This window comes from Bubalus kerabau, chromosome 8 (genome assembly GCF_029407905.1).
Source record: "Bubalus kerabau isolate K-KA32 ecotype Philippines breed swamp buffalo chromosome 8, PCC_UOA_SB_1v2, whole genome shotgun sequence".
Lineage (NCBI taxonomy): Eukaryota > Metazoa > Chordata > Mammalia > Artiodactyla > Bovidae > Bubalus > Bubalus kerabau.
The window spans coordinates 21,987,337-22,014,279 of NC_073631.1; the positions used below are offsets into that span (position 1 = coordinate 21,987,337).

The 26,943-nt window shown below is 35.2% G+C and overlaps 1 protein-coding gene across 13 annotated transcripts in view; it reads left to right on the plus strand.

Annotated features, from left to right (window-relative positions):
- PHF14 (PHD finger protein 14) overlaps positions 1-26,943 on the plus strand; it is a 199,050-nt gene that overhangs the window by 75,970 nt on the left and 96,137 nt on the right. For 12 of the 13 annotated variants that reach the window (XR_008717611.1, XM_055589861.1, XM_055589862.1 and 9 more), the window contains exons 15-16: positions 19,369-19,419; positions 19,538-19,659. Coding sequence is in view for 12 of the 13 variants with exons in the window: in XM_055589861.1 (XP_055445836.1) it covers positions 19,369-19,419; positions 19,538-19,659 (173 nt within the window). In the remaining variant the exon portion in view is untranslated. Of the gene's footprint in view, positions 1-19,368; positions 19,420-19,537; positions 19,660-22,151; positions 23,260-26,943 lie in introns of those variants that run through there. The other variant, XM_055589866.1, reaches the window with a different exon arrangement.

The following is a 26,943-nucleotide window of genomic DNA, read 5'->3' on the forward strand; positions in this document are numbered from 1 at the left end:
TGTGGTCTTTGTGACCCCTTGTCCTACTCTTGAACCATGATCAGATTAATTTTTTCAACATATATCCATTGAGCAACTAATGAGGTAAGGCACTGGGCAATAGATGCTGAATAGAACACTAAAATGAAGACATGGTCTGTGTCCTCAAAGAACTTTACTGATAGAAAGTTGACCCTCAAATAATGTAATATTTTATAAATTAGAAGGTAAAGTGTCCATATGAGGGGGACATTAAATTACACTAGCAGATAACATGCTAACTGAAATGGAAGAGGAAAGACAGAAGATTGAGGTAAGCAACAAAGGCGACAATGTGACTATTATTGCTGTCAATAGTAGGAAACTATTCTCCCGAGAAAGTCCTTATTGTCCACTGCTGAAAACCTTGGTATTAAAGAAGTTGAAATTTTTAAAATAACAGCAAGCTGAACACGTGTAAAAGCTTTGGAGACTTTAGCATAAAATTTAGTGTATAAATTTTGAACCACATATGGTTATCAGTAACACCTGTGTCTTGTCTTTCTTACATGTTTTTATGAGCATCTTGATGGCTGGCAACAGCTCCTTGCATTAGTAACTGTAAAATTTTAAATAAGTTAATTGGATCAAATCTTAATAGCTAATGTTAGTACAGATTTACTTATCAATTAAAATTATTGATGATTAATGAGTTAAAGCACCTTCAGCAAAAAGCCTCAATATTTGAGTTATTTAACTTTTTCATATAAATAGATATGAACATTTTTTTAGGATAGCTCATTTCTCTTTAAATTATTCCTGTGTTAAGGAAATTTTGATCATTAGTATATTGATTGAAGAGGTTTTTTTTTTTTTAACTTAAATAACTTTCTTATATTTATTTAGTTGAAAATATCTTATATTTAGATATGACTTCTAATTATGCTTGAGAAAATAATGAACCATTGTAACTGTAATGGTATTTTCCTCTCTAGGACAATTTCTTTGTAGCATTATTCCCTTTAAAAGATAAATGGTAGAAAATCAAATTCTTGAGTGTTTTAGATAGCCTCAAAACCTATAAGATAGCATGGTACGTGGTAGAAAGTTCCTGGACTAGCACATGGTAGATTAGAATTTTAGTCCATACTCTGCCAGTAACCCTTTGTGTGACCTTGAATAAGTAATTTACTTATCTTGTTTGCACTCAGTATCCTCATTTATAAAATAGATGATCTGCAATCTTTTCTAGAACCAAAAGTCTCTTTCTAAATTTCAGAATTGTATTTTTTTTCTATCCCTAAGACTGTTTATGGGAGGGTTAAAATATACACATTGACATTCAAATAATCTGGAAATTTTGGTAATATTTTGTAATTATATTTTAGAGTTTTTAGTTTTGTTTTATTTTTAAAGATCACATTTGTTGGTAACCTTTATCTTTTCCTTTTCTGGATTATACCTTTATTATAATCATTGTCTCCTTCTGAAAAAATTGTGTGAATGATTCCAAGAAAGTGGGTCACCAGATGTGTAGGATAACTTATTTTCATGATTTTATTTAAAAAAAATTTTTAAGTTCTCTTTTGTTTCGTTTCCAAGGTAACATTTGATTGTTTTACTTAGCCAGGTTTATATTGACTTCTTCATGATAGTAACTTTCCAGAGATAAAATATGAAGAAAACAGAATAACTCTCTAAACACTTGATGAACTTTTAAACATTGACACACTTTTTGCCCTATTACTGGTCTAAGGCTGGGTAGGCAAGAGTGAGGTGGGTGCCGAAGGAAAGAATACAGTCCGATTATGTCACTAATTAAATTTTGAGGATTCTTATTCAGTTTATTTTTAAAGAAAGGAATGAATAGTTTAAAAATAAGCTATTTGCCTTTCATTGTATTTGTAATTTATCTTTAAGACTGTCTTCTCACAACCTTCAGCTGCCTTATAAAATATTTCTGATACACTGTCTTACATATAGTCACATATGTCATATAATTTCTTAAATATTTTCTCTGAGACCTCTCTCCTCCAGTTCTAATGTGAATTTTTTTTTTTTTTTTAATGTTACCCTTGAACTCTGTTTCATCATCATCCTGGGAATTTCTTTTAACCTTTGAAAGATGGTATTTCCTGTTGCTTGCATTTCAGTTTCATTTTTGTTTTTTTTTTTCACTTAGTCCCTTATCTTGATGGAGCAACTCTTTCAATGACTTACTGAGTAAAGATTAATAAGAGATAAGTTTTTTGAGATCTTACATGTCTAAAAATAAGTTTTATAATTTCATTACTTATTTGGATGTATATAAAATAGCACATATTTTTTTAAGTATTACTTGACTGACTCCTGGCTCCCAGTATTGCTTTCTGCATTTCTTTTTTTCCTTCTCTTGAAACTCTTAAGATTTTCTCTTTCTCATTTAGGATGACCGTGTACTTTCATTGTTTCTTTTAATAGCAAATTTCTTTAAAAAACAGCAAGTATTCTTATTTCATTATTACAAAAACTTCTTTTACATCCTTATGAATATTATAATTTTTATTTTTTTTTCTGTATTCTGCATTTGGTTCCCTTATTTCTATTCATGTTCATCTTTTTCATGTTGAAGCTTTCAGATGCCTAGGAATCTTTGGAGTCATCCACTCATATTTTGTTTTAAAAAAGGTAATTAAGTTCCTATAGGGCTGGTTCGGAGAAGGCAATGGCACCCCACTCCAGTACTCTTGCCTGGAAAACCCCATGGACAGGGGAGCCTGGTGGGCTGCAGTCCATGGGGTCGCTAAGTCGGACACGACTGAGGAACTTCACTTTCACTTTTCACTTTTATGCATTGGAGAAGGAAATGGCAACCCACTCCAGTGTTCTTGCCTGGAGAATCCCAGGGACGGGGAAGCCTGGTGGGCTGAAGTCCATGGGGTCACACAGAGTCGGATATGACTGAAGTGACTTAGCAGCAGCAGCAGCAGGGCTGGTTAGCCCAGTGTTTCCCCCAAAGGTTGATTTTATGATCACAGGGCTTTTTCTTTGGAAACTCCCTAAATGTCAGTATCTATAGGTTTTTTCCACATTAATTCAGTAGAAGTAGTCTCTCTTCTCCTAATTGATAGGTATAATTTTGACTGTCAGGATCCTGGACAGGTGAGGAGAAAGGGGCTAAGGGTCTCATGGTTTAGAAAGTAGAATGCATTAATGCTTCCTGGTTTCTGTTTGCTACCTCATTGCTTCCTTCTCTGTGCCTGAAAACCCCTAGTACAGAGTCTCTCTGGTTCTTTTTCTCCAGAGAATATACCTCCTGTGTCCTATGAGAGAGGAGTAATCTCTTAACTGCATAGAAAGGAAGTGAAATCCTTATATCTTCATGTTACTGAACTTTCATCCAAAGTAGCATTTTATTTCTTAATATTAAAAAAAATGCATTTATTTTTAATTGAAGGATAATTGCTTTACAATGTGGTATTGGTTTCTGCCATACATCAAAGTGAATCAGCCATTATTATATGTATGTCTTCTCTCTCTTGAATTTTCCTCCTGCCTCTGACCCCATCTCCCCACTTTAGGTTATCATAGAACCCTGGTTTGAGTTCCCTGAGTCATACAGCAAATTCCCACTGGCATCTATTTTACATATGGTAGTGTATATGTTTCCGTGCTACTCTCTCCATTTGTCCCACTCTCTCTTACCTGCCCTGTGTCCACAAGTCTGTTCTCTGTGTCTGCATCTCCATTGCTGCCCTGCAAATGGGTTCGTTGGTACCATCTTTCTAGATTCCATATATATGCATTAATATATGATATTTGTTTTTCTCTTTCTGACTTACTTTACTCTGTGTAATAGGCTCTAGGTTCATCCACCTTATTAGAACTGACTCAAATGTGTTCCTTTTTATGGCTGAGTACTATTCCATTGTATGTATTCACCACAGCTTCTTTATCCATTCATCTGTTGATGGACATCTGGGTTGCTTCCATGTCCGAGCTATTGTGAATAGTGCTGCAGTGAACACTAGGGTAAAGGTGTCTTTTTAAATTACGGTTTCCTCAGTAGTGTGACTGTTGGGTGATATGGTAGTTTATTCCTAGTTTTTTAAGGAATCTCCATACTGTCTTTCATAGTGACTGTATCAATTTATTTTCCCACCAACAGTGCAAGAGGGTTCTCTTTTCTCTACACCCTCTCCAGCATTTATTGTTTGTAGATTTTTTTATGATGGCCATTGTGATTGGTGTGAGATGATATCTAACTGTAGTTTCTCTAATAATGAGTGATGTTGAGCATCTTTTCATGTGTTAATTAGCATTCTGTAGTTTCTTTGGAGAAATGTCAGTTTAGATCTTCTGCCCACTTTTTGATTGGGTTGTTTGTTTTTCTGGTATTGAGTTACATGAGCGGCTTGTGTATTTTGGAAATTAATCCTTTCTCAGTTGTTTCATTTGCTGTTATTTTCTCCCATTCTGGGAGTTGTCTTTTCATCTTGTTTATAGTTTGCTGTGCAAAAGCTTTTAAGTTTAATGAGGTCCCACTTGTTTGTTTTTATTTCCGTTACTCTAGGAGGTGGGTCATAGGGGATCTTGCTGTGATTTATGTCATAGAGTGTTCTGCCTGTGTTTTCCTCTAAGAGTTATATACTTTCTGATCTTTCATTTAGATCTTTAATCCATTTTGAGTTTATCTTTGTGTATGGTATTAGGAAGTGTTCTAATTGCATTATTTTAAGTGTAGCTGTCTGGTTTTCCCAGCACCACTGATTGAAGAGACTATCTTTTCTTCATTGTATATTCTTACTTCCTTTGTCAAAGATAAGGTGCCCATAGGTGCATGGGTTTATCTCTGGACTTTTATCTCATTCCATTGGTCTATAGTTCTGTTTTTGTGCCAGTACCATACTGTCTTGATGACTTTAGTTTTGTAGTATAGTTTGAAGTCAGGAAGGCTGATTCCTCCAGCAACATTCTTCTTTCTCAAAATTGCTTTGTCTATTTGGGGTCTTATGTGTTTCCATATGAATTGTGAAATATTTTGTTCTAATTGTGAAAAATGCCATTTGTTATTTGATAGGGATTGCATTGAATCCAAAGATTGCATTTGGTAGTATAGTCATTTTCACAGTATTGATTCTTCCAACCCAGGAACATGGACTATCTCTCCATCTGTTTATGTTATCTTTGATTTCCTTCGTTAGTGTCTTATAGTTTCTGTATATAAGCTCTTTTGTCTCTTAGGTAGGTTTATTCCTTGGCATTTTATTCTTTTTGTTGCATTGATAAATGGGACTGATTCCTTAATTTCTCTTTCAGATTTTTCATTGTTAGTGTGTAGGAATGCAAGTGATTTCTGTGTATTGATTTTATATCCTGTGACTTTACTTAAAGTTCATTGATTAGCTCTAGTAATTTCCTGATTGTATCTTTTGGGTTTTCTATGTATCATATCATGTTGTCTACAAATAGAGTTTTGCTTCTTCATTTCTGATCTGGATTCCTTTTATTTCTTCTCTGACTGCCTTAGCTAGGACTTCCAAAACTTTGTTGAGTAAGAATGTTGAGAGGGAGCATCCCTGTTTTGTTCCTGATCTTAGAGGAAATGCTTGAGTTTTTCACCATTGAGAATAATAGTATGTGAGTTTATGTGATTGTAATATAGTTAGGGATTTTATTTTTCAAGTGTTACTGCTGTTAAATGCCCCATTTCCATCTGTAGAATGATAGCTTTCGTAAGCTCATTAAGTGTGTACATTTGATTTCCACAATGTTGTAGGCTGAATAATACCCGTATCCCCACAAAGATGTCCCTGTCCTAATCCCCAGAGCCTTTTTATGTGTTACCTTGGCAAAAGGGGCTTTGCAGATATGATTCAAGTTATGGATCATGAGATGGGAAGATTAAACAGTATTATATGGGCTCAATTTTCTGTTGACTATGATGGCTACTCCATTTCTTCTAAGGGGTTCTTGCCCACAGTAGTAGTAGTCATAATGGTCATCTGAGTTAAATTCACCTAATGCAGTCCATTTTAGTTCACTGATTCCTAAAATGTCGATGTTCACTCTAGCCATCTCCTGTTTGATCACTTCTAATTTGCCTTGATTCGTGGACCTAACAGTCCAGGTTCCTGTGCAATATTGCTCTTTACAGCATTGGACTTTACTTCCATCACCAGTCACATCCACAGCTGAGTGTTGGTTTTGGTTTGGCTCTGTCCCTTCATTCTTTCTGGAGTTATTTTTCTACTGTTCTCCTATAGCATATTGGGCACCTACTGACCTGGGGAGAGTTCATCTTTCAGTGTCCTTTCTTTTTCCTTTTCATACTGTTCATGAAGTTCTCAAGGCAAGAGTATTGAAGTGGTTGCCATTCCCTCCTCCAGTGGACTATGTTTTGTCAGAACTCTTCACCATGACCCGTCCGTCTTGGGTGGCCCTACATGGCATGGCTCATAGTTTCATTGAGTTAGACAAGGCTCTGGTCCATGTTATCCTATTGGTTAGTTTTCTGTGATTGTGGTTTTCATTCTGTCTTCCCTCGATAGGGAAGGATAAGTGGCTTATGGAAGGTTCCTGATGGGAGAGACTGACTGAGGGGGAAACTGGATCTTGTTCTGATGGGCAGGAGGGGGCTATGTTCCCTTCCTGTTGTTTGACCTGAGACCAAACTATGGTGGAGGTAATGAAGATAATGGTGACCTCCTTCAGAAGGTCCCATGCACACGCTGCTGCACTCAGTTCCCCCATCCCTGCAGCAGACTACCGACCCATGCCTCCGCCAGAGAATCCTGGACACTTACAGGTAAGTCTTGGTCAGTCTCTTGTGGGAGATCATGGCATCTGGTCCCATCATTTCATGGCAAATAGATGGGAAAACAATGAAAACAGTGAGAGGCTTTTATTTTCCTGGGCTCCACAATCACTGTGGATGGTGACTGTAGCCATGAAATTAAAAGACACTTGCTCCTTGGAAGAAAAGTTATGACCAACCTAGACAGCATATTAAAAAGCAGAGACATTACTTGGCCAACAAAGGTCCGTCTAGTCAAATCTATGGTTTTTCCAGTAATCATGTATGAATATGAGAGTTGGACTATAAAGAAAGCTGAGCGCTGAAGAATTGATGCTTTTGAACTGTGGTGTTGGAGGATAGTCTTGAGTCCCTTGGACTGCAAGGAGATTAAACCAGTCAATCCTAAAGGAAATCCTGAATATTCATTGGAAGGACTGATGCTGAAGCTGAAACTCCAATACTTTGAACACCTGATGCAAAGAACTGACTCTTTGAGAAGACCCTGCTACTAGGAAAGATTGAAGACAGGAGGAGAAGGGGACAAGAGAGGATGAGATGGTTGGAAGGCATCACCAACTTGATGGATGTGAGTTTGAGCAAGCTCTGGGAGTTGGTGCTGGACAGGGAAGCCTGGTATGCTGCAGTCCATGGGGTGGTAAAGAGTTGGACACAACTGAACTGAAAGTAAGAGGGAGATGTGACTATAGATTATGAGTCAGAGATATGCACCCTTTGTAGATGGAGGAAAGGGTCCAAGGAATGCTGGCAGTCTCTAGGAGATGGAAAAGCAAGCAAAGTGATTCTCTTCCTAGAACCTCCAGAAAGGAATGCAGCCTGCCAACACCTTGATTTTAGCCCAGGAACACTTAGGGTATATCATTGTGGTTTTGATACACATTTCTTTGTTGGCTAATGACACTGTTGATATTTTAAAACAAAAAGAAATGATGCAGCCCCTTCTACCTTTCTGTTATCTGTTCTCTATTACATAGTGCAAAAATGATGTTGTAGTTGGACTCTTAAACAAAGGAAAAGTGACAGATTATAGATCTGTTGTAAAGTGTTATTAATCTGTGTCATTATTGCCATCATCCCTCAATTTTAGCTCTTATGATCTAAGAAAGTAAAACCTAATGTGATAGTATGATGAAGTTCTGGAAAAGTACTCTGAGGAGTAATTAATTGAAAGAATATTCACATAGTTACTTGATTTTGCTGCCCTTGTTACTTTATAATTATTTTTTTTGGTATGTTTATTAGCTTAACAGATGAATGAACAGATACTCTTAACATAATAAAGACCTGTTCATTTATCTTTAAATATTTAAACTTCTATTACCTGAATGCTAGGATGTTTGGAGAGTAAAACTGGAACTGATAATTAGAACTGTCTTATATGGAACATTCTGCCTTGTTATCTGGAATAATCATGGCTTTTCTGCATTGAGTAGAGATTATATGAAATAACATTTGATTTTAATTTTAAGATTCATGTGTGTGAAATAATCATGATTAAAAGTAAGTTCATGCGCCCTCAGTATGTTGTGGGGTTTCTTTTCTACATTTCAAATCCAATTACCATCTTTATCCTCACAGTTACTTCGCAGCCTGGATATCTAGGTATCATGCTTTCACTACAGTTCCAGTATCTTTCCTACCTCCTTTGTTGTTTTAGTAATGTGTTCGCTACTGTCCTTGATTCTTTTATCTTCTTGCCTATCTGAACTCTTTCTTTTTCCATTCCTTCCTGAGGGTCACCAGTGTCGCACGTAATTGTATTCCTTTGAGAATTTTATCTTCCAGTTTTGTTAGGCATTTTCTCCATACCCATCTTTAAGGTGAATGTAGTTTTACATCAACTTTGTATCATTATTAAGAGTATAAATTATGACTGATATATAGGCATAATTTGAATTTTAGAACACTAGTTTTGATTAAAGTTTTGAGCAGTATGTGACTTTATTTTTATGCTTCACCTTAGTTGCCCTTTCCAGATTTATAAATAATTATACATTTAATTATTTGTTCTGAACCCAAATGGACGGAGGCTGTCCCGTTCACCACTATGTGCTGGTTACCTACTACGGTAGGTACTTGGTGGATATTTCACCAATGAGTTCTTTTCCACTGTTGCTATGTATCAGAAGCTTAGTATACTTTGAAAGAGTCTTTTCCCTAGCCTTTTATTGTTAAGAAGGAAATTAGTTTGTTTCTGCTTGTATGTATTAATCATATTTCATTGGTGAAACTATAGAATTACTCAAAAGGCAGCCTTCCCTTTAAGTATCTTGTTATTTAGACATTTTCTCTGCATTTTTTTTTTTTTTTAATGTAGAAACTTTTCACTTGCTTTTAGGCAAGGAAATTACTTTTGAAGAAAATATAAATTAGCTTACCCATGTTCCTTTTGAAGTTACTTTAAAATTGATGTTTGTACTTTTTGGCATATTTTCTAATAACTTTAATGTAACTTGAAAGCTTTCATATTTTCTTTTCGTTTTCTTTACACTCTGTGTCATTTAGTGACTTTTCATCTTTTATACAAGTGCCAAAGGGACTTGTTGGGACTATCTTTCCATACTCTTATACACAATGTATCATCTTCTACTGTCTTTGAAGTTGTCAGATCTTTTTTTCTGTCTCATACATTTTTATATTGTTTTATGTATCTCCTTTTTTGGAAAGATAAATGCAGTAAAATGTCAAAGTACTTTTTAGCAGCTTTGACTGAAGCCATATTTTTTTCAGAATTCACCTTTTCTTATAGATCATTATTCTAGAAATAGACTTAAACACATTATTAATCTGTTTTCCATTTTACTTCACAAATCAGTGGTCTGTTATAAGTGGTGAGCTTCATTTGAAAGATAATCAAATATCTGAGAGTCTGCTTTCGTTTGATTTTAAATAGTTTTACACATACACATATGTTTTACACCTGTTGTATAGTCTATTTAACAGAGAAAATTTTAAAATCTGGAATGTGTTTTTCATACATACAATTTTTAGATGCTGGTTTAGTAGAAATAATAGAAGCGTTGGATTCAGCCCTATTGAAATGACTAAAGGCAACTAGGCATTCATTGCCCAAGTCTTAATTTATTTGTTATCTTTATGCTAATGATTTTGATTAATTAATATAGTTCTGGGAAGAAAGGATTTTGTACGGGGGGTGGGGTGGTGGGGGGGGCTTTAGATATCAGAGTTAGTTTTGAGTTTATTATCAGACCCAAGGGGAACTCTGAAGTACTAAAGAGATAATATAACCTGTGTGTCTATCATAGATCCTTAGAAGAAACCTAGGCAAAAAATTTTTTGGCGAACTAAACCATACTTAATTCACCTTGACTCACTTGGAAGAGAGCCACTGTGGGTGCCCTTCAGTCAAGTAATCTTATTCAGAACCCACAGGCTTGCTGCTGTGCTTTTGCCTTTTGGAAAGTCATCATTTTTGTTTATTTCCAGGTGTATGAAATAAAGAGAACAAGGTCTAGGCAGAGCTTCAGGATTTTCCTTATTTTGAATATGCCATTACCTATGAGGAGGGTGTTACAGAAACATTTGTCATGTAAAATGTAGCTTTTATTATACCTTTTTAGGCTTGTGGTTATTTTAATTTATAGTGTTAAGTGAAACAGGTCACGATATTCTTATTATTTTTCACCTGTTTTCCAAACCCAGTTAATATAAATTAGGTAAAAATAAACTCTAGTCAGTTGACAAGAAGGGAAAACACTCATTTTTGGTGATCACCATTCCGTCTGTTGTATGCCTGTAGCCAACAGAAACAGACGGTGCTTTGTTCACACATTGTTTATGTATATAACGTTTTTCTTTTGAATATTTTATGAGTTTTAATATATGATTGTTTTTAATGTATTTTTTTAATTAGAAAACAAATTCTTATTTTTAAGGAAAAAAAATATATGCTGTATATATATTTCATTGAAGCATTTTGAACAGCTGCAAGACAGCCCTGACATTTATTCCTCAGCATAAAGTTGAAGCTATTTTAGCCTGACAGAGGTTTTCAAGGTTTAATTGTCCTAATTAACATTGAATTTTGAATTTTGTTAATAAATAGCATTTTATCTTTTTATATATAAATTAACATAGGAAGGCATTCTTCGTTTTGTCTTAACACTTGTGGCTTATTTATTGTCATTTGTGTAAATGATGATTTGTCATCAAAAAGGTGTGTCAGACTTAGAGAAATCAGTGCACAAATGACTATGTGAAATCCATCTTAATGATATCAAAGATGTTGAGACACTGTCTTTTAGTTTTAAATTTAGTTCATTTGTGAAAAGAATCATTCTAACCTTGGGAAAATAATCATACATCTGACTTAGTTATAAATTAAAATAACCCAGAATTAAAATTTGTTAAGTTTATTAGTCTAAACGAGTGAAGTTATTGAAATATCTATTTATTTCAGATGGATGTGCTTTTAAAATGATGCCTATAGTTACAAATGTTTTATTCTTTCCTAACTTAGATACATAGTCTCTAATATTATGCCACTCTTTGTGGGTGTTTTTATCGCCTCCTGTTTTCAAGTAAATGTGTCAAAGACAGGTAGAGCCAGGTGATCTAAGCAGCTCAGATTGTCAGTGTTCCTGAGCAAATTAAGTTCTTAAAAAAATAACAAAAAAAAAAATAGGAATGTGTTAAGATTTGGAATGATTTTCAGACTTCCATTTACTTTTAAGAGTGTAATAATTGAAAAGGAACCTCAATTTGGAAATAAACTTTCAATCGTTTGGAATGTCTAGATAATATATTTGTGCTAAGTTCTAAAGCACCTTGTTAAATATTTTTTTTTCCTTCTTCCGTGCACTATGTTCTCCCTTCTGCTTTATCTTGTTTCTAAAGTAGTGTCAGGCTCAATGTATACCATGAAATGACCACCTGGTTATGAATACTTATGTACATCTAAGATGGGGCAAGCTCTTTGATTATTGAAACTTGTTGGATGAGGCAACCTTTTTTTTTTTCCCTGTCATTTCTCCTTCTTTTTAACTCCCCTTATGTTTTTGATTCACTAGAGATACCATGTTTAACATATTTTGTCTGTTTTGTTTGTAGACTGGTGTAAATTGCAGCAGTTGCTGGCACTTCATTAAAACTAGAGGGCAAAAACCCACTACTCAGTATTTTCTTGGTTGAGGGACTTGATATTGTGACGCATTCTGTTTGGATTAAATCCTCTTATTCTTAATTTTTGGAAATGCTAGTTATATCATATTTGCTAAAGAAGCTTGCTATAAATCACTTTGGTAATGGATCATGTTAGTCATTGTATGTATAGGGTACCAAATTGAGTAGAATATAGAGTCGGCTTGAGGTATTGAGGTCTCTACTCCTTTGGGTAGACTTGTCTCCTTTGTCTCATTTACTTGTTTCAAAATGTAAGAACTTTGATTTAGACATAAGAGTGTTACAGTTTATTTAACTGTCAAGTGAGAATAAGACATTTGCTTTCTTTTGATAGTTTTACTCATCTCTATGTGGGATTAAATTCTTAATCTTGGATTTATTATGCAAGAAAAATCACTGAATTGAGAGTTGTGAGACCTGGATTTTAAGTTCACCTTCAGTCAGTTATCAGCTGTGTGATCACAACTGATCAAGTTACTTCCGTGACCTGCTTTCTCAGAACCCTAAGATGCTATAATTTCATGTTGCTAGTAACAACCTTGTTTTTCTGGCTAGAAATTGTTTATGTTGGTTTCTTGTATTTAGTTATTTAAAATTACTGCAGGAATTCATAAATGATTACCTTCTTGTAATATGTGCACTTAAGTTAAAATCACTTAATTATAAATGTTTAGTTATTTAAAAATACTACTTTCATAAAATATAAAATAAGTTATAAATGTAGAGGTATGTAACGGTAGTTATGAGATAGGATCAGTGTGACATTATTTATACTTTATGATGGTAATTGCAGTATGGGTGATAGCTTACAGTGAATGATGTCGGACTTGTTATCTCCAAAGAAGATTTAGCTTCAGGACCAGGGACCAGGCTTGATCACTCAATAGCTTTTGTGTAGCAGAGTTTTATTAAAGTATAAGAAGTGAGAGAAAGTTTCTGACATAGACATCAGAAGGGGGAAGGATAGTGCCAGAAACTCACTAGTCTTATCAAGGCCTTATATACTTTTACTAGACCTGCTCCCACAACATACACCTTAAATTAACAAGATTAGAACTAACACTAGAAAGGTCTTACCAGACCCACTCCCACAATATATGTCTTAAGATAACAAGATTAGTCAGAATGTTCTTGTTAAGGAGAAACTTGGCCTTCAGCAAGATAGATTGTTATATTGACTAAGACAAAGCTATGTTGGAAAAAAACCTTTGTCCTTTTCTCCTCCTTGAGAGCCCCGGACCCCTTCCTCCTTGAGGGCCCTGGACTCCTTACCAACCTACCTAAAGATTAGCTCTTCCATGGGTATGTAAAGCTTCCAATTGATGGAATCAAACCAAATGTTTGAAAATTTAAAGTATTAATCAGAAATGGTAAAAATTATATATTTTTAAAAGAACTGAGAATATGAACTTGGAGCATTGACATATATACTTTAAAAATTAATTCAGTGAGTAGATGATTCAAAAACTAGATGACTCAATAAAAGATGGGTTGAATGAAGAGAAATATAGAAATGTGTGAAGGCCGTTTGAACATTCTTTAGATGTTCAGAGAAGGCAATGGCAACCCACTCCAGTACTCTTTCCTGGAAAATCCCATGGATGGAGGAGCCTGGTGGGCTGCAGTCCGTGGGGTCGTGAAGAGTCAGACACGATTTGAGCGACTTCACTTTCACTTTCCACTTTCATGCATTGGAGAAGGAAATGGCAACCCACTCCAGTGTTTTTGCCTGGGGAATCCCAGGGACGGCGGAGCCTGGTGGGCTGCCGTCTATGGGGTCGTGCAGAGTCAGACACGACTGAAGTGACTTAGCAGTAGCAGCAGAACTAAAATAAGTAATTTGAATATTTTTCCTTTAATAGTGGTTATTAATTTTGATCACCTTATTGAAATGGCTCTATGCATAATTTTTGCAAATTGAAAATAGATTATTAGAGAAGGGAACAATAACTTACCCTTTTTGTCAGTGTTATCATTTGTATTATCTGGTGTATTCATTTGTAGTTTCAATCCAAATACTTATTTTATTTAAACAAATTTATTGAATTTCTATGTAATATGCATTATATTAAGTTTAATTGGGTCTGAAAAGATGAATATGACATGGTCCTTACCAGTTTTGGGAGAAATTGTGTAGGAAAACAGAATTTGAAGCATAAAAGGAAGGAATGTCATAGAGGGGAAAGATGACTATACAAAGAGCTAGCCATAAGGTTTTAATTAGGACTTGGGTAAGTGTTGTCAGTATTAAAGGCTGTTTTCAAACTTTAATGTGTATATGACTTACTTGAGGATCTTGTGAAAAGACAAGTTCTAATTCAGTATGTTGTTGTGGGCATGAGATTCTTCATTTCTAACTCCCAGTGAATGCCAGTGCTTATGAACCATGATTCATATTTTGAGAAGCAAGGCATAGTACTAATTCTTTGGAATTAAAAATAGATGTATATGTGCTCAGTCACTCAGTCATGTCCAGTGTGGACTGCATTTGAAACCTTTCCCTGGGTACAGTCTTGCTTTTTCTTCCTAATTTCTTCTATAATATAATCAAAATATACTGATTGAGAGTGTAAATGTAAATGAATACGTTGTCTTTAAATTTACTTATTTTGAATGACTGCTTATTTAACTCTTGGTCATCTGTTGTTCTATTGCTTAGGTGTGTCTGATGACTTTGTGATCCCATGGACTGCAGCTGGCCAGGCTTCCCTGTCATTTACTATGTCCCTGAGTTTGCTCAAACTCATACCCATTGAGTTGATGATACCATTCAACCATCCCATCCTCTGCTGCCCCCTTCTCCTCGAGAAGCAGATTAAACAGGATGTGGGTTCTAAATAACAAGTGACTTAGTACTGTGGCAAATTGAAATGACAGAAATTTAGAATTGTTTGGTCCCTACTGTAACTTGACAATAATGTTCCTTGATCTCAGCAGTCAGACGAAGCAAGTTTTGAAAGTGGTGCCTCCTTTCTCTTCATTCTCTCTTAAGAACAGTGATCTTCACGTGAGAATTATAGATCTCCAGAGTCTGTGCTACGTGGGTCGAGATTTTTAACATATGGGCTGCAAATACTATTGTACTTGTATTACTTTAAAACATACAAATGTTGTCTTTCACATGGTAAATGTGTTCTGAAATACAGGATATAAGTTTCAAGAGTTTTAAGTAAATAAGCTCAAGCCACCTGTACCATGTTTTAGTTCATTTTATTTTAACCAGGATTGGGAGACATCTGAGCCCTTTGCCTCCCACTTGTTGCATAGCTGTTAAAAGTTGATTCTTGTTACTCTGACGTGTTTGTGCAGCACACAAACATACACACACACACACAGAGGCATACAATAGATGTATTGTGAGTCCAGGGTTAGCTCTAGCAGTCATACATGATAAGTTATGAAAGTTTAAATGTTCTTCATAAATCATCATAATATGACATCTATGGTGTTCATAAATCTTCAAGCTAATTTTGTAGCTTATTTTTCTTATCAGATATCTGTTATTTATTTATTTATTTATTTTTTTGGGTTAATGTGACTCTTTTTTTTTTTTAATTTTATTTTTATTTTATTTTATTTTTTTCCCCCATGTATTTCTTTTTTCTTTTTTTTTTTAATTTTATTTTATTTTTAAACTTTACATAATTGTATTAGTTTTGCCAAATATCAAAATGAATCTGCCACAGGTATACATGTGTTCTCCATCCTGAACCCACCTCCCTCCTCCCTCCCCATTCCATCCCTCTGGGTCGTCCCAGTGCACCAGCCCCAAGCATCCAGTATCGTGCATCGAACCTGGACTGGCAACTCGTTTCATACATGATATTTTACATGTTTCAATGCCATTCTCCCAAATCTTCCCACCCTCTCCCTCTCTCACAGAGTCCATAAGACTGTTCTATACATCAGTGTCTCTTTTGCTGTCTCGTACACAGGGTTATTGTTACCATCTTTCTAAATTCCATATATATGCGTTAGTATACTGTATTGGTGTTTTTCTTTCTGGCTTACTTCACTCTGTATAATAGGCTCCAGTTTCATCCACCTCATTAGAACGGATTCAAATGTATTCTTTTTAATGGCTGAGTAATACTCCATTGTGTATATGTACCACAGCTTTCTTATCCATTCATCTGCTGATGGGCATCTAGGTTGCTTCCATGTCCTGGCTATTATAAACAGTGCTGCGATGAACATTGGGGTACACGTGTCTCTTTCCCTTCTGGTTTCCTCAGTGTGTATGCCCAGCAGTGGGATTGCTGGATCATAAGGCGGTTCTATTTCCAGTTTTTTAAGGAATCTCCACACTGTTCTCCATAGTGGCTGTACTAGTTTGCATTCCCACCAACAGTGGAAGAGGGTTCCCTTTTCCCCACACCCTCTCCAGCATTTATTGCTTGTAGACTTTTGGATGGCAGCCATTCTGACTGGTGTGAAATGGTACCTCATAGTGGTTTTGATTTGCATTTCTCTGATAATGAGTGATGTTGAGCATCTTTTCATGTGTTTGTGAGCCATCTGTATGTCTTCTTTGGAGAAATGTCTATTTAGTTCTTTGGCCCATTTTTTGATTGGGGCATTTATTTTTCTGGAGTTGAGCTGTAGGAGTTGCTTGTATATTCTCGAGATTAGTTGTTTGTCAGTTGCTTCATTTGCTATTATCTTCTCCCATTCTGAAGGCTGTCTTTTCACCTTGCTAATAGTTTCCTTTGATGTGCAGAAGCTTTTAAGGTTAATTAGGTCCCATTTGTTTATTTTTGCTTTTATTTCCAATATTCTGGGAGGTGGGTCATAGAGGATCCTGCTGTGATGTATGTCAGAGAGTGTTTTGCCTATGTTCTCCTCTAGGAGTTGTATAGTTTCTGGTCTTACGTTGAGATCTTTAATCCATTTTGAGTTTATTTTTGTGTATGGTGTTAGAAAGTGTTCTAGTTTCATTCTTTTACAAGTGGTTGACCAGTTTTCCCAGCACCACTTGTTAAAGAGATTGTCTTTAATCCATTGTATATTCTTGCCTCCTTTGTCAAAGATAAGGTGTCCATATGTGCGTGGATTTATCTCTGGGCTTTCTGTTTTGTTCCATTGATCTATATTTCTGTCTTTGTGCCAGTACCATACTGTCTTGATGACTGTGGCTTTGTAGTAGAGCCTGAAGTCAGGTAGGTTGATTCCTCCAGTTCCATTCTTCTTTCTCAAGATCGCTTTGGCTATTTGAGGTTTTTTGTATTTCCATACAAATTGTGAAATTATTTGTTCTAGCTCTGTGAAGAATGCTGTTGGTAGCTTGATAGGGATTGCATTGAATCTATAGATTGCTTTGGGTAGTATACTCATTTTCACTATATTGATTCTTCCAATCCATGAACATGGTATATTTCTCCATCTGTTAGTGTCCTCTTTGATTTCTTTCACCAGTGTTTTATAGTTTTCTATATATAGGTCTTTAGTTTCTTTAGGTAGATATATTCCTAAGTATTTTATTCTTTCCGTTGCAATGGTGAATGGAATTGTTTCCTTAATTTCTCTTTCTGTTTTCTCATTATTAGTGTATAGGAATGCAAGGGATTTCTGTGTGTTGATTTTATATCCTGCAACTTTACTATAGTCATTGATTAGTTCTAGTAATTTTCTGGTGGAGTCTTTAGGGTTTTCTATGTAGAGGATCATGTCATCTGCAAACAGTGAGAGCTTTACTTCTTCTTTTCCAATTTGGATTCCTTTTATTTCTTTTTCTGCTCTGATTTCTGTGGCCAAAACTTCCAAAACTATGTTGAATAGTAATGGTGAAAGTGGGCACCCATGTCTTGTTCCTGACTTTAGAGGAAATGCTTTCAATTTTTCACCATTGAGGATGTTTGCTGTGGGTTTGTCATATATAGCTTTTATTATGTTGAGGTATGTTCCTTCTATTCCTGCTTTCTGGAGAGTTTTGATCATAAATGGATGTTGAATTTTGTCAAAGGCTTTCTCTGCATCTATTGAGATAATCATATGGTTTTTATTTTTCAATTTGTTAATGTGGTGTATTACATTGATTGATTTGCGGATATTGAAGAATCCTTGCATCCCTGGGATAAAGCCCACTTGGTCATGGTGTATGATCTTTTTAATGTGTTGTTGGATTCTGATTGCTAGAATTTTGTTAAGGATTTTTGCATCTATGTTCATCAGTGATATTGGCCTGTAGTTTTCTTTTTTTGTGGGATCTTTGTCAGGTTTTGGTATTAGGGTGATGGTGGCCTCATAGAATGAGTTTGGAAGTTTACCATCCTCTGCAGTTTTCTGGATGAGTTTGAGCAGGATAGGTGTTAGCTGTTCTCTAAATTTTTGGTAGAATTCAGCTGTGAAACCGTCTGGACCTGGGCTTTTGTTTGCTGGAAGATTTTTGATTACAGTTTCAATTTCCGTGCTTGTGATGGGTCTGTTGAGATTTTCTATTTCTTCCTGGTCGAGTTTTGGAAAGTTGTACTTTTCTAAGAATTTGTCCATTTCTTCCTCGTTGTCCATTTTATTGGCATATAATTGTTGATAGTACTCTCTTATGATCCTTTGTATTTCTGTGTTGTCTGTTGTGATCTCTCCATTTTCATTTCTAATTTTATTGATTTGATTTTTCTCCCTTTGTTTCTTGATGAGTCTGGCTAATGGTTTGTCAATTTTATTTATCCTTTCAAAAAACCAGCTTTTGGTTTTGTTGATTTTTGCTATGGTCTCTTTTGTTTCTTTTGCATTTATTTCTGCTCTAAGTTTTAAGATTTCTTTCCTTCTACTAACCCTAGGGTTCTTCATTTCTTCCTTTTCTAGTTGCTTTAGGTGTAGAGTTAGGTTATTTATTTGACTTTTTTCTTGTTTCTTGAGGTGTGCCTGTATTGCTATGAACTTTCCCCTTAGGACTGCTTTTACCGTGTCCCACAGGTTTTGGGTTGTTGTGTTTTCATTTTCATTCGTTCCTATGCAAATTTTGATTTCTTTTTTGATTTCTTCTGTGATTTGTTGGTTATTCAGCAGCGTGTTGTTCAGCCTCCATATGTTGGAATTTTTAATAGTTTTTCTCTTGTAATTGAGATCTAATCTTACTGCATTGTGGTCAGAAAAGATGCTTGGAATGATTTCTATTTTTTTGAATTTACCAAGGCTAGCTTTATGGCCCAGGATGTGATCTATCCTGGAGAAGGTTCCATGTGCGCTTGAGAAAAAGGTGAAATTCATTGTTTTGGGATGAAATGTCCTATAGAAGATATCTGTTATTTAAAAGTAAAGCACTGTTACTGTAGGCTGTACTTAATTTGTCATGTTTTTTTCCTATGATATAAATTGTAACAAAGTGTAATAGAGCAGTACTGCATTAATTAGAAATGCTGCTAACTTTCCAAGTGCTTAACCTAAGCAGTAAAAATTTATTTTTACTGTTAATTAAACATTGGATATTTTTGTGGATTTTTCTTTCTTTCTTTCTTTCTTTCTTTTTTTAGAGAACCAGAGGACGAAAACGAAGCTTCATTCCTGAGGAAGAAAAACATGAGGTTGGAATAAGTTAAGCATATTTTGCATAGTCTAAACTTTGAGAAACTTCCTTGCTTAAAATTATTTCTGTTTTCCTCGTATCCTGATTTTATATTTTGTTTCTTCCTTATATGACAGGAAAGAGTTCCTAGAGAGAGAAGACAGAGGCAGTCTGTGTTACAAAAGAAGCCCAAGGCTGAAGATTTACGAACTGAATGTGCAACTTGCAAGGGAACTGGAGACAATGAAAATCTTGTCAGGTAAGCTGGATGCTGAGACTTTAGGGGATTAAGGTTCCATCCTAATCATTTTCTCATCGCAGATAAAATGGGGGGAAAAAATCACAGTATAGGACCTTTCTTAAAATCTTATTTAGTGAAAAAAGTACTTCAGAAACAAATTTCATCCAATGTGCTACACATGGTTATTCTCTGGATTTAGATATAGTTAAGAGTGATAATCTGGATTTTGAACAAAAGAGAATTAATTTTCCCTTGACATGAGAAGTTGACTGTGTCCTATAGATAGAGGCCACAAAAATAATTTGATCTAAACTCTTTGCGCTAAGGTTATTATGTTTTATCTCATAAAGCAGTAAAATTACTGAGTTTTGTTAGCATATAAAAGTTGATAAGTTTTTTAGCAGTAATGTTGACACGAGCTTTGTTAGTACTTTATCATTTTTCAAAAAAAATGTGTTAAATGCTTCTCTCTTATGAAATAAAGAAAGGTGAAAAGATGGCCTAGTTAGACATTTTTTGTTTTCTGTTTTGTTTTCTTGTTTCTTTGTTTTGTTTTGTTACTTTTTTTTTTTTTTTAATCAGACATAATTCTAATCAGGAATCTCAGGTGATATGGCATAGTGGCTATTCCTGAGGGTCCAGAGACTGCTAATTTTAGCCATTTGCCTCTTGCTGAGATGATGAAATTGCGCAAAGCTTTCAGTGAGATGAAGCAGTGGGTGGGCGAGAAAAAGGAGACCTTATCTAAAAAGAGGTATCCTCTTTCAAAGGACAGTGACACAAAGAATTTTTTAGTATGTTATGGGAACACTTTCTGGTTTCCTTCAAAAATTGTCTTTTGATAAACCCCTGACTAACTCATGGCATAGAAATTAAATGATTCAAAAATTATTAATGTGTATTAATACCTTTATAAGATTTTAAATATTTGCTTCCAAAATGATGTCATTTGTTTGTCATTAGAGGTATAATTTGCTTGTTTTAATTTCTTAAATTAGAGGCATGTGGTTTTAAATTTTACGACTTTATGCCATCATTGAGGTAGAAAAAGAAAAAGTATAAATTCCAGTGAAGAAATACAGAGTGCTTCAGCAAACTTGAAAAAGTCTGTAATATTAAACAACTGTTTTTTGAAATAGTTTATGTAGAATATCATGAGAGCTTTCCTGGAGATTAAGCTTATTTAAGTTTGGGGTAAATTAGTTCTAGTATCAGAAGAGACCCATGAATAATTCTCATCACAACATGATCTTCTGTTTTATAGAAAAAAAGAAATCCCAAGCATAAGCATAACATACTGGAATGCATAAAACAACAAATAAATAAAAGAAAAAACATAAAAGCACTGTTACATAATGAACAAAAATTCAGTCTAGAATTGAGAGTGGCATTGTGGGGCATGATCATTTTGAAGCAATAGTTAAGAGAGCTGGTTATTCTTTTTATAACTATTAAAATCTATGTAAATATCTACTCCTATTTATTTTCTTAAAATAGTAGGCTGATGCAGGACTTTTTGTATAGACTCTACATGTTTTTGTCAGGTTTTTATTTTAAATTATTTGGTGATACATTTGAAAAAAAAGAACCTAAGAAGTAAATACAATTTTCATCTTAAAAACCACTTTATAACAAGAGTGTCTCTAGGACATTGTTTTATAGTTGTCTTAAAAAATAAAAAATAGGTATCACCTTTCTTTGATTCTTGATAAACATTTTTATCTATTAGCCTTTCCTCTCATTTATTTAATCAGTTCCTATTATAAAATTTTCATCCTCACTTGCATTATTATAACATTCCAGTGTCGGATTTTTGTGAAAGTCTTCTGGAAGGTAAAGATATTTTTGTTACTTGAGAAATGATGGATATACAAATCTTCTTCCTTAGTTTTGCCTTGTTAAGAAGATAATATCAGATTTTCTGCAAAGATTTTAGAGGTAATGAAGAGGGAATTAAATGTTTTATAAACATTATATATTAATAATGCTCTGAGAACAAAATAAGCTGGATATAAAGCCTTGCCATAAAATGTTTTATAGTTATAATGTGATTGTTCTTTAAAAATACATATATATTTTATCTATATTTTATACACACACACACACACACACATACACAAACACATTTAGTTTAAACACATTGCTCTTGGGTTAAAGAAGAATTTTATGTAGAATTTCATGTGTTTCAAGAGGTATGCTTATAAGCCAATACCTACCATTTCCCCTAAGATCTCTTTTATTTTGTAATGGTACCATTATTGTTTGCAAACCCCTCTCCCCAAAACCCACACTTTTATGATTAAGTTGCATCTTAAATATTATGTACACATGCTATTTTTTTAACTTTACTTTTAAGACATTTTAATTAACCTTTTTTTTCCCTGAAGATATATTTCAGTGCTTGATCATATTACTTACTATATATGTTTATTAAGTCTTCTTATAAAATCAAACTTCTTGGGTCATAATTTAATTACTAATATTATATTGAATATACTGTATTTTCTCAGGTTCCTTTGAACTAATGTACATGACTCACTGGAATCGGCTGTTTAGCAGCTTTGATTTTGAAACCACACTTCTCTATGTAATTCAGGCTATATAAAAAATTCTTATGATGTTCCTGGCTTTTTCAATTATTTGTAAATGTGTATATGTTAATTTACATGTATTTTTTTTTAATATCATGAGAAAGTTGCATTCAATTTGTCAGTTACCTGTAATAGTAGGTTCCAAATGTTATTTTCTGTTTTGCCTTTTAAGTTTTCTCAGGTCTTTGACAAGTAATTTAGAATTTCTTTGTCTTAGTTTTTTCCTCTCTTGTACATGATCACAATCATGCTTTATAAGCTTTGTGAGTTATTCTGTATAAGATAGTAGGGCAGTGGTATTATTAATACTTAGTAATTCAAAGAATACATGTATGTGTGCTCTGAAATAAGGGTTCTAGTTGGTAAATATGTTACATTAATAATACTAATGCGTATTTTTTTACCTTTTAGAGAGTGTGCTTGTCCTGTTTTTGTATATGATTATTCTTGCAATAAGGGAGACAAAAAATTTGAATTTGTTGAAACATGGTCCCTAAAATGATTTGACCAACTATTTCTTCTAAACATGGGAAATATGAAAGTTATCAGTGTCTTAAGGATGAAAATGGGTTTACATTATTATATTGATTAAAAAAATAATTCTTCCTTTTTTGCAATCTATTTTTTAAACTTAATTAAAATTTAACTGGAAAGTTTCCTATTGAAAATATATTTCTCTGTGTTATTTAGTGCAGTTAAATGCTAAAGGGCAGATTGAAACTGTCTTCAAATTATGAGGTCTTTGGGGATATTTATCTTTTTGCTCTGAATGTTCCTTGTTGGAGGTACTTTTGAGCTCTTAGTGATATCTTACTTGGTTTTGCTTCCTCACTTCCTGGGACATTTAATTCTCAGTAAATGCATGGCAAATGAGTGACTGCCATATGAGTAGTGACCGATTATTCTTTGCTGAATTAATTTAAAAACATTTAGTATTCTAATTTGTTCCTAGAACAAATTGTTCACTCAGTATATGATAAAATGTTTAAAAGACTTAATAAAGGAGGATTACTTTCATGTCACTAAAGAGCAGTGGTTTTTTTCTGTGCTTTAGGTAAAGGACTAGGAATCACAAATTTGAAATGTTAGTTGATATATTAATGTAAAAGTAGAAATAAAGTGATTATTCTTCTTGAACATGTTTTATTTTCAAAAGATAGATTTTAGAGGTAGGTTGGCTTTTGTTCTCTACACATCTTTATCAAACTATCAAATTAGGAATAAGACCAAAATTTTAGGCTTCAAATTTTAAACTCAGTGGGACACATTTTATTGCTTAATGGGAGATAGAAGAGAGGAAAAAGGTCTCCTAAAACTAAGATCCTTAAAATCCATTAGTCCTCTTAAATAACATCTTTAGTTTTATCTTGTATTGTGGCCATTACTTAGAAGCATTGAGGGTAGGAAGTGATCTGTGCAGCTGTTTTATTTTTATAGCTAAGTCTATACCATTAACTGTTTACTATATGCTCTTCCTTATTTGAGTATATGGCAAATTATATAGGTATTGAACCATTTTGGTTACAGGGTTAGGATGTTTATTTGGTCTGTTAACACTGTTATTAGCACTTTTATTTATTTGGCATTTTAAACATCTAGCTTCTGAGTGCCATCCTCAAAACAATTTGATGTTATCATAAGTTACTAGGAACACAAACACAAATTCATATTTATCAATTATTTCAAATATTGGTCTCTGTGATAATTCAGATTTTTCAATTTATGATTACCTTTCCTGTTTTAGCTTGTTGGAGGTTTATAGATTGCCTGGGTCATAGTAAGGGGTGTTTTATTCCCCAGAGATTTGGCTAGACTAAGAGCAGATCTTATTTATAACTCTATGTTCACAGAACGTAAGATCACTTCAAATACTAATAGATTGTTTTAAAGTACTTAAAAAAATAAAACCAAGTTTCATTTCTCTTAGGAATAATTGATTACATTTGATAGATTGCCTAAAATATTTCATACTGTTCATGGGGTTCTCAAGGCAAGAATACTGAAGTGGTTTGCTATTCCCTTCTGCAGTGGACCACATTTTGTTAGAACTCCCCACCATGACCTGTCTGTCTTGGGTGGCCCTACATGGCCTGGCTCATAGTTTCATTGAGTTAGACAAGGCAGTGGTCCATGTGATTAGATTGGTTAGTTTTCTGTGATTGTGGTTTTCAGTCTGTCTGCCCTCGGATCAATAAGGATAAGAGGCTTATGGAAGCTTCCTGATGGGAGAGACTGACTGAGGGGGAAACTGGGTCTTGTTCTGACTGGCAGGGCTCAGTAAATCGTTAATCCAATTTTCTGTTGATGGGTGGAACTCTGTTCCCTCCCTGTATTTACCTGGGGCCAAACTGTGATAGAGGCAATGAAGGTAGAGGTGACCTCCCTCAAAAGATCCATTGCATGTACTGCTACACTCAGTGCCCCCAACCCTGCAGCAGGCCACCTGACCCACACCTCTGCCAGAGATACCCAGACACCCACAGGCAAGTCCGGGGCAGTCTCCTGTGGTGTCACTGCTCCTTTCTTCTGGGTCCTGGGGCACAGGTTTCTGTTGTGCCGTACGAGAGTCTATTTCCCAGTCCTGGCAGCTCTATGGTGGGGTTAATGACAACCTCCTCCAAGAGGGCTTATGCCATACCCAAGTCTGCTGCACCCAGAGCCCCTGTCCCTGCAGCAGACCACCACCGACCGGCACCTCCACAGCAGACGGTCAAACACAGTTCTGTCTTAGTCTCTGTGGGGTCCCTGGGTCCTGGTGCATATATGGTTTGTTTGACCCTCTGAGCGTCTCTGGTGGGAATGGCGTTTGATTCTAAATGCATATTCACCCCTCCTACCATCTTGCTGGGGCTTCTGCTTTGCCCTTGGACGTGGGGTATCTCCTCACTGCTGGACCAGCAAGTGCAGCTGCCCCTCCTGACCTTGGGCGTGGGGTATCTCCTATCTATTTCTGCTTTATTGACTGTGCCAAGCTGTTGACTGTGTGGATCACAATAAACTGGAAAATTCTGAAAGAGATGGGAATATCTGACCACGTGACCTGCCTCTTGAGACATCTGTATGCGAGACAGGAAGCAACAGTTAGAACTGGACATGGAATAACAGACTGGTTCCAAATAGGAAAAGGAGTATGTCAAGGCTGTATATTGTCACCCTGCTTATTTAAGTTATATGCAGAGTACATCATGAGAAACGCTGGGCTGGAAGAAGCACAAGCTGGGATCAAGATTGCCGGGAGAAATATGAATAACCTCAAATATGCAGATGACACCACCCTTATGGCAGAAAGTGAAGAAGAACTAAAGAGCCTCTTGATGAAAGTGAAAGAGGAGAGTGAAAAAGTTGGCTTAAAACTCAACATTCAGAAAACGAAGATCATGGCATCTGGTCCCATCACTGCATGGCAAATAGATGGAGAAATAGTGGAAACAGTGACAGACTTCACTTTCTTGGGCTCCAAAATCACTGCAGATGGTGACTGAAGCCACGAAATTAAAAGACGCTTACTCCTTGGGAGAAAAGTTATGAGCAGCCTAGACAGCATATTAAAAAGCAGAGACATTACTTTGCCAACAAAGGTCGTCTAGTCAAGGCTATTGTTTTTCCAGTAGTCATGTATCAATATGAGAGTTGGACTATAAGGAAAGGTGAGTGCTGAAGAATTGATGCTTTTGAACTGTGGTGTTGGAGAACTCTTGAGAGTCCCTTAGACTGCAAGGAGATCCAACCAGTCCATCCTATTGGAAATCAGTCCTGAGTATTCTTTGGAAGGACTGATACTGAAGCTGAAACTCCAGTACTTTGGCCACCTGATGTGAATAGCTGACTCATTTGAAAAGACCTTCATGCTGGGAAAGATTGAAGGTGGGGAGGTGAAGGGGACGACAGAGGATGAGATGGTTGGATGGCGTCACTGACTCAATGGACATGAGTTTGAGGAAACTCCAGGAGTTGTTGATGGGGGAAGCCTGGCGTGCTGCAGTCCTTGGGGTCACAAAAAGTCGGACACTACTGAGCGACTAAACTGACTGATGGACTAAAATATTCAGAATGATTTATTTTGATTATACACTTTCCAATTTATTATTTCTTATGTAGTTTATCACATAGTGATCAGTCTTAATGATAAAATTTGCATATTTATGTAGGAATGTCAAGTGATGGTGCAAATGTATATTATTTGGATATTTATAAATTAGAAACAAATTGTAAAATGATTTTTCTTCTAATAAATTTTAAATTATTAAAAACATTTCCTGCACAAAGACATTTCTGGTTAATCTTCTGTTTCTATTCCTTATTTTTACCAACAGTTTCAAGGATAGGTTTTAATGTTTTGAGTTCACTGCTGTTAGTGCTGTAATATTACTTGACTTTCCTCTTGCAAGTATGGCCGTCTGGAAGGCACAGTCTCTGTTTCACATATCCTTATAGCTCGCCTCTTCTTACTCCAAGTCACTGAGCAAAGAGCGCCTCCCTGTGGTAGTTGATGGCTTACACACCTCATAGGACGTTGCATTACGGAATCATTGGCCCGATATTAAATCTTCCTAATTTTTATTTTTAATATAAAATAGGCTTAAAATATTATCAAAAACCTGATATAAAAATCTAATTTTACATAAAAGGCAAAGATACAGTAGCATATCAAGATGTTGAAAGACATATAGACTTCCTATAACTCATAGCCTGAGGAAATGTGCTAATTCTT